The sequence below is a fragment of the Silurus aristotelis genome (assembly GCF_946808225.1).
Source record: "Silurus aristotelis genome assembly, chromosome: 26".
In the NCBI taxonomy this organism is placed as follows: domain Eukaryota; kingdom Metazoa; phylum Chordata; class Actinopteri; order Siluriformes; family Siluridae; genus Silurus; species Silurus aristotelis.
In genome coordinates, this window is record NC_139599.1 from 5857845 (window position 1) to 5865594 (window position 7750).

General features: G+C 34.9%; 1 protein-coding gene across 3 annotated transcripts; it reads right to left on the bottom strand.

The window, feature by feature from the left end:
- Window positions 1-1276: 1276 nt before the first annotated feature.
- Window positions 1277-7063, bottom strand: cenpv (centromere protein V). Of its 3 annotated transcripts, XM_083531458.1 has the most exons (6): window positions 6757-7060; window positions 5156-5232; window positions 4731-4829; window positions 4495-4564; window positions 2446-2560; window positions 1277-1842 (listed from the first exon to the last, which is right to left on the bottom strand). In XM_083531458.1, exons 3-6 carry the CDS (start codon window positions 4802-4804, stop codon window positions 1703-1705), a joined length of 399 nt encoding a protein of 132 aa, XP_083387584.1. In that variant the 5' UTR covers window positions 4805-4829; window positions 5156-5232; window positions 6757-7060; the 3' UTR covers window positions 1277-1702. The 3 variants fall into 3 exon arrangements, with proteins under 3 accessions (XP_083387584.1, XP_083387583.1, XP_083387585.1); XM_083531457.1 differs by lacking the exon at window positions 5156-5232 and having other exon boundaries at window positions 6757-7063; XM_083531459.1 differs by lacking the exon at window positions 6757-7060 and having other exon boundaries at window positions 5156-5237.
- Between the last annotated feature and the right edge of the window lie 687 nt (window positions 7064-7750).

Here is a 7750-nt window from a genome sequence, read left to right on the forward strand (position 1 = left end):
CAGATGTTCAGTCCATGTCCATACTATTGCGTTTTTACTTGAAAACGCATATTTTTCTCTCTGTTTTGGCCTTCTGTCTACAATGAGATGACGTTTTTTGTGAACAAGAAGCAGAGGCTTTTGAAAACAATGATCAGTCATGCGATGCAATCATGTGACCAATATATTATATATATTGTATATATATTCTATATATATATATATATATATATATATATAGCTGTGCCACTTTATAATAAAAGCACATGCGCATATATACATATGCGCATGTGCTTTTATTATAAAGTGGCACAGCTCTGAAAACGGAACACTATCTAAACCAGGTCTTGTTTTGCATATGTTAAAATAGTAAGGGTTTGAAATCTGTGATATAAAATCATTTAAAATAAATTAAATGAAAAAAAGGAACTAGAAAAAACATCCTGCAACCATGCAAACGTGCCAAAATTAAGGGCTTAATAGCTGGATAATCAAACAGGTTAGTCAGAATGGCCTTGAAACCTCATCTTAAATAGCAAAATAAGGAATGTCGTTTTCCTCAGCATCAGAGTACTTGTAGCAAGAATATGGGGAAACAGTGGGGTTTTGTACTGAACGTGGCACAGGACTGAGTTCTACTCACATTTGGAGATAGAGGTTGTTAAAGGAATCCACCTAATGACAACACAAAGTCTATTTACACCCAATAAATAAATAAATAAATAAAAGCATGAAAAAGTTATATAGACTGTTAAATAGGTATGTGTACCTTCTGGTTATTAGATTTTTATTTTAGAAAGAGAATTATAAAAATAAAAAAGAACTTGTTAATTTTTTTATTTTTTTATGTTTTTAACCAAACTACAAATAAAACAAGTAATTTTTCATTTCATTGTGGATGCATAGAAAGAAAAGGAAACTAAAACCTGGAAGATCAGGTTAGAGCAAGTCCATGTTTTTCCGCAAAAATAAACAGCATCCTTTTATTAGATTTGATTAATATGTGTAAATATTAATCAAATCGTGCAAACCTTTTTTTTTAGGTTTGCACGATCTATCTAATTATTTTTATTTAGAGTGTCTATTTCTATTATTGTCTTAAATTTCAAGTCATTTTACTGTACAGTTGTTGAGAAAAGTGAAGGCAAAATCACTCCACACCTTAGTGCAGTTTCAATCATGTTCCACATTCAAACACTCAAAACATTTTTCTTTAAATTTTTCAGCTGCATCATCGGAGCCAATGTTTAAAAAGAAAAAAAAAGCTAAGGTGAGGAAATAAGGGGAATTCACATGATGCCTTACTAAGACATATCTTTATTTCTGATTTCTTTGTTATAATTTACAGTATATGGACAGGAATACAGCTTTTCCAGGCATATGAACTAATTGTATAGGATATATTTGGATGTGGTAGCATTAACAACAATGCCCCTGTGCACAAAGCCAACTCCATGAACATGGTTTACATAGGATGGAGTGGAAGATCTTAAGTGGAAGATCTCTGATCTTAATCCCTTTGAACACCCTTGTTGAATGTACAGTAATAGATGTTTGTCTGATATTTTATTTCACAGATAAATGATGCTGATTATTCCTCACGTCTTATTCTTCTACACCTGTATTAACTTAAAGAAGGCCTCATAATCATTTCATGTGGCGCCTCTGCCTCCACTGCTTTAGAGGGACCGTTAAAAAAAGGTCATGCTCGTGTATTAATAGATTATTTGGCTTCTTCTGTAGACTTTGACATACTCCTGATTGTTTTGTGTTTCTGCATGCTGTCCTCCCAGTTCTCACCACAGAACTTTTCGACCGCCACGCTCTTTACGGTTCCAGAGTCGAGGCAATGTGGAGCCACCCCTAGAATCAAAACATGACACATAATATCGATTCACAAGTCATAAACAAGGTATTGCCACATAGAAACCTTATGACTCTTAAGCAATAACACTTGTTGTTTAACTAACACTTGCTGATTGTCCATTATCAAATTGGTTGACAACCAAGATTATAATAACAATATTTTAAACACAGCTCACTATAATGCAAATTAAACGTCAGTACACAAGCTATTAAATCTAAGGCAATAATGAGATTTCAAATCATAAAGAAAAATGACTGTTTACATTGTAAATGCCAGTAGGTGTTCCATCAGAGGAAAGTCTGATGGAAAAGTTTCTGTGGCATATTTAAAAATCTAACTGATGAATGTCCAGGGGCTCACACATTGCCATGCAAAGAACTATTCATCTTTAATATACAAAAATAGTTACAGCATTACCTACATTGTGTAGAATGAGAAGTTCACCATAGATAAATAATTCACAAGAGTCTTGATTTTTCTTTTATACACTGTTTTTTTCTACACTGATAAAAAAACAGTCAAATGCACAAGGGGGCATCAACTTTAGAGTCCATATCTGTGGTGCATATCTGTGTGTCTGAGTGTGTTGTGAGACCCACCAAAGCCATCAGGATTCGATCGGGGTGTGTAGAAACTTTGTACACCACATATCTTGCAAAACGTGTGCTTGGCTGTGTGTGTGTTGAATGTGTACGTGCTTAAGTTCTCTGAGCCCTGAAACACACGAGTCAAGCAGTCAGTAAAATTTGCATTAACAAATGTGTTCAGCAATAATTTCAGACTCAAGTCAACAAACACCACATGTGATTAGGAGTGCACGTATGTTCTAGAAACATAGAGCTACACTATAAAATAATACAATTTGATAATTATGATGAATTTGTGTCATTATTTTTCTGGAAGAAATAAAAAACCAGGAGAAACACACACACGCACACACACACACACACACACACACACACACACACACACACACACACACACACACACACACACACACAGTTACTTTACCAAATACAGCTATAGAAATGAGCATATTCGGATTGATCTGGGTTAAATAACACAATCCTTTAAATGGCTCGGGATTCATGAATCCTCCTCCTTATACAGTGTGTCTGTGTTGGCGAGATGATTCCAAGAATTCTGTGGATTCTAAGGATTCAAAGAGTCCGATCTAGTGCAAGGACCATGGCAAAAGCAAGCAGAATCCCTATCACTATGACACAAACTGCAGCTTTCATCTTTCAACTTTCATCTTTCCAAGATTAGTGCTCTGAAATCTGAGATATTTAACATTACACCAAAATATTTGTTACATTTTGGACTGTTGTATCACAGTGGATATTAAATAATATTATTTAATAATATTATAATAATCCAGTTTATTACTTTACCCTCTTTCCCACTGTTTTTCTTGAATAGTGCTATGGCCCCACCCACAGGCACTCCCATTCTCACACATTCTAGAAGTTTAACTGTTAATACAATCTATTATGTAATATGTCAAAAAATAAAATAAAAATAGAACAAATTATTACCTCACAGTTCTAGAAAAATATCTAAAAGTGTTGGACCAGAGGTTTCTAGTAACATTTCTAGTAACCTCATTTCTAGTAACCTCAACAAAAAATCCAGGAATATAATTATAGGAATACGTTATATTTAATTCTGCAATATGGAACTAGAAACTGTAAATTTTTACTGTTAAGCAAACAATTATTTAATATGTGTAGAAACTTCTATAAAAAGTACCAGATTACAACAAACAATTGTAAATTATACACACTGTACGCACATTATTTCATTTACTTGATTTCCAACATGAATTATATTTACATAAACACAAGCCAAAACATTTATATTTAAGAGCCTGTCCAGTCTGTTACATTTACACAGTGCCGGGCCGTGCATTTGGTACCTGGGCCTTAGTGGGGACTTACCCGACTTAATCCACCTCTTAATACCACCACTATCAAGTTGCAATTATAGAACCCATCAATACTATACAAAAACGCAATATAACAACGCGTGGCATTACAGAGAGAGAGGCATTTCGCGTATTGAGGTTGAATACTATTTTACTAAAGCAAGCTCCAAACCTCTACACTATAACCGCAACTGTGCCACCTACATCATCTGGAGCAGTTCGGAATCAATATTTGTCTAATAACATGAAAAAACAAACATTTATATAAAATACAACCTACTCAACAGAGATGCAGACTCATAATGTGCACCGCTCCTCAGAGGCTGTAATCCAGTGGTACCACTCGTATTCACTGGTCTGGAAGTTGCGAACAAACCCTTTCCTGGGCTGAGACAAGCTAGCTAGCTTCAGGTTTGGTGGACCTTTCCTCATGATTTTATTGAAAATGTATTTTTAAGTATGTCCGAAAAATGCTGACGCTATTTACATTTATTTAGTTACGTTTTATTTTTGTTGTCTTATTTTATTTGTTACAATCTGCACATCATAGTGAGTAAATACAAACTTAAATTCCTAGTAAAATAGATATATGATCATGGTAATGGTAATAATTAAAATAATTACTATATTTACTATTATGATGACTGCAAACACGGCAATTGAGAATTTTAATGACCAAGTCCTGACTTTTTCAAGTCTGTGAATTGAATTGGACTCGTACCTGCAGCAAGGTAAAGTGGGCCTTGGGAACAATAAAATGCAGATTCTGCTTCTTGGTGCAAATGCTGCAGCTGAACACAGAAGCAGCATCATTATTCAACAGCTATTTTTCAGCAAAAGCACTGTGTGTATGTGGGGGGGGGGGGGTCTTGGGGGGTTGTGGGACTAAAGACAAGGTGATAACCTGCTCAGGAAAGTGTGAATTGTTTGCACATTGACCTCAACAAAAGTTCTTACTTGCAATCGAATACGTGCAAATCTGGGGTGTTCCACACCTCGAAACGGACAGCACCGCAGTGACAACCACCCATGTGCCTCACCAGACCCTGTGCCTTCCTGAAAAAAATTATTGGGTGTAAGACAGTCAGTTTCAGCCAGACATTTTATAACATCCATTTCAGTTCACATGACCCTAAATGTCCCAAAGGCCTAGGTTTAGAAAGATATTTAGCTACTCTGTGTATTAAGCCTCATGCTTCTTTACTACTGGACACTCTGGATTCACTACAGTTCATTTACCACCAAATCGGTTCTAATGAAGACACCATTACACATCTTATCCACACAATGAGCCACCTGGACTAAATAAAAGGGAACTATGTAAAAATGTTGTTCGTAGACTACAGCTCAGCGTTTAACACCATAATTCCCTCCACACTCACACCTAATTTGGAGGTTCTGGGACTCAGCCTGCCCCTGTGTCAATAGATCTCCAACTTCCAAACAGGCAGATGACAAGCTGGCAAGTGGGAAAACACACATTATCCTTTCTCACCCTCAGCAGTGGAGCTCCTCAGGGTTGTGTTCTGAGGACTTTTGCCTGGATCGCTTACAGAATATTCAGGCATTAAATCCTACCTGTCTGATGGTTCCACTTAATTTAGATTTAAATGGAGAACTACCAGGTTAATGCAAGTAAATTATGAGGTTCCACAAGGTTCAGTTCTAGGACCCCTGCTCACAATATACATGCTTCTCTTGGGAAATATTATTAGAAGTCATTGGATTAGCTTTTACTGTGATGCTGATGATACCCAGCTATATATCTTATCAAAAACAGATTAGACATTTTAATTGGCTCAGTTAACTGAGTGTGTTAAGAGTTTAAAGATTGAATGACGCATAACTTTCTATTATTATTTTCTGATAAGACAGAGATTTTGCTAATCGGCCCAAAAACCAGTACACCAAAGCTCCAGCATTTGATCTACCTTTAAACGACCCTCTCAGGTTGTAATCTCTGAACTGAGCTCCCTGACCTGCAGAACATCTAAACCAAGCGGTGCCAGATCAGGGCTAGGAAGAAGTGAAAGACCCCAGCCATTCCAAAAACAAAGGACTCTTTTCTTTGTTGTGTTTAAGGAAGCTCTTCCAATTCTTGAAGCCAAACAGAGAGAAAATGGAGAAGCTTCTTCCGACAAGCCATTCAGAGTTAACCAGGAAAACACCTATTACCTGGACTTTCTCTGCTGGACTTACTTTTCCTTCCTTAGCACAATTTATTAGCAAAATTACATAATTGTCACACTTGCACAGTACAATGTCCCTTTCATTTTAGCACATGGACACTAAAAACTGGACTTCTGTCAATATCTATGTCATTCATATCCATCCCTTCCTGCTTAAGTGTATATATTTATACTATATACATATATACATATGCTATTTTATATCCATATTTTTATACTTAGTTATACCTTTTATACTTTATATTTTTATTTATTTTATTTTTAGATTCTATTTCTATTTATATATCAGTCTCTGTATGAATGTGTATGTGACATAAAATTTCAAATCGTTATTCTGTGGTATACACTGTGAAATAATCATCATAATCATATATTATTATAATTAATAATATTGAGTTCTTATATTTATCTTATATTTATCTGCGTGTGGGACTTATCTCTGAGTTTAATCCTAATATCATAACTAAGTAGGCCATAAATTGAACTTTGTGAACCTTGTGCTCTTGGTGTTCAGACATGAAAAGTTATTTGAATTGAAGAAACAGAAAATATATTACTGTAAATTTCCACAGTTTAATGCTGTATCAATGTGTCACATTTTCATTACAGGAATTTTAACTTTTATTTCTGAGTGTTAGGATTGAATTACATTATCTGGGGGGTTTAATTACATGCTGATTTTAAGATGCATTTTTATTCCATTTCAAATTATGTAATCAAGTGCTTTTACAATTTTTGCCCAAATGATCAAAGTGGTGATTAAAAACATGGAAATGACGGTTAACACACCCTACCTTTTCTCTTCCATGGCCTATTTAGGTTTCTTTTGTGACCAGTGAGTATTGTATAGAAAGAACGAAAGGAATTAACACGTGACTTAGTTTCCTGACAAAAGGAACATGTCAAGTTTAAGGAAATATTAACTTTACAGTGAAAGGTTGCCAGATTCAATTGACTTTTAAACCTCAATGAGGCCTAAATGCTAGCCAGGCTAATATATGATAATTTGTTTATATTTGCATGGTTTTTATTGTGTAATTTAACATATTATTTTAATAATTATTTTACATTTTCTGTCATATTCTTTGGTTATTATTTGTTTAGTTTTTTTTCAATGTATGTGTGTGTTATATTATTATATCTTAGGCATGGTTTAGCTGGTCACAGTCACTGGTTCAAATGTAGTGTCCATGTGGGTTTCTTTCACGTTCTTCGCATTCCCAGAATACACAGCGCATCGCTGCCAGGGATTGTTGACATTTTAACATTCAAACAGTAAGCAAATAGTAAGAATGCAGAAAAACAACTATTTACAATAATTACATAAATAATATGAATCGTACACCTCTGGCGATGCTTCACAGACCTCTGTAATTTGGATTCAGACCTATCACAGTTTAGATTTTCATAATGGCACAATGCTTTGGCTCCAAACACAGAACACTATCTGAACCAGGTCTTGTTTTGCATATGTTTAAATTGTAATATTTTAAAACCTGGCTTATAAAATAATTGTATTTAACTGAGTAAAAAAAGAAAAAAAAGGGAAAAGAAAAAAAATCTACAGCCCAAATAATCAAGATGGAACTTATTAAAATAATTAATAGAATTAAATTATTTCTGTTGCAATTCATATGAGCCACAGTAGGATTAGGTTTTGCAATCTGGCAACAAGAAAGACTAGCCTAAGTCACGTGACCGGGACTGCCGACACGGCACCGGGTGTGAGTGTGCAATGACGTTGCCATAATAAAAAAAAAACAAGTCCCTACATGTTTACGTTTTACA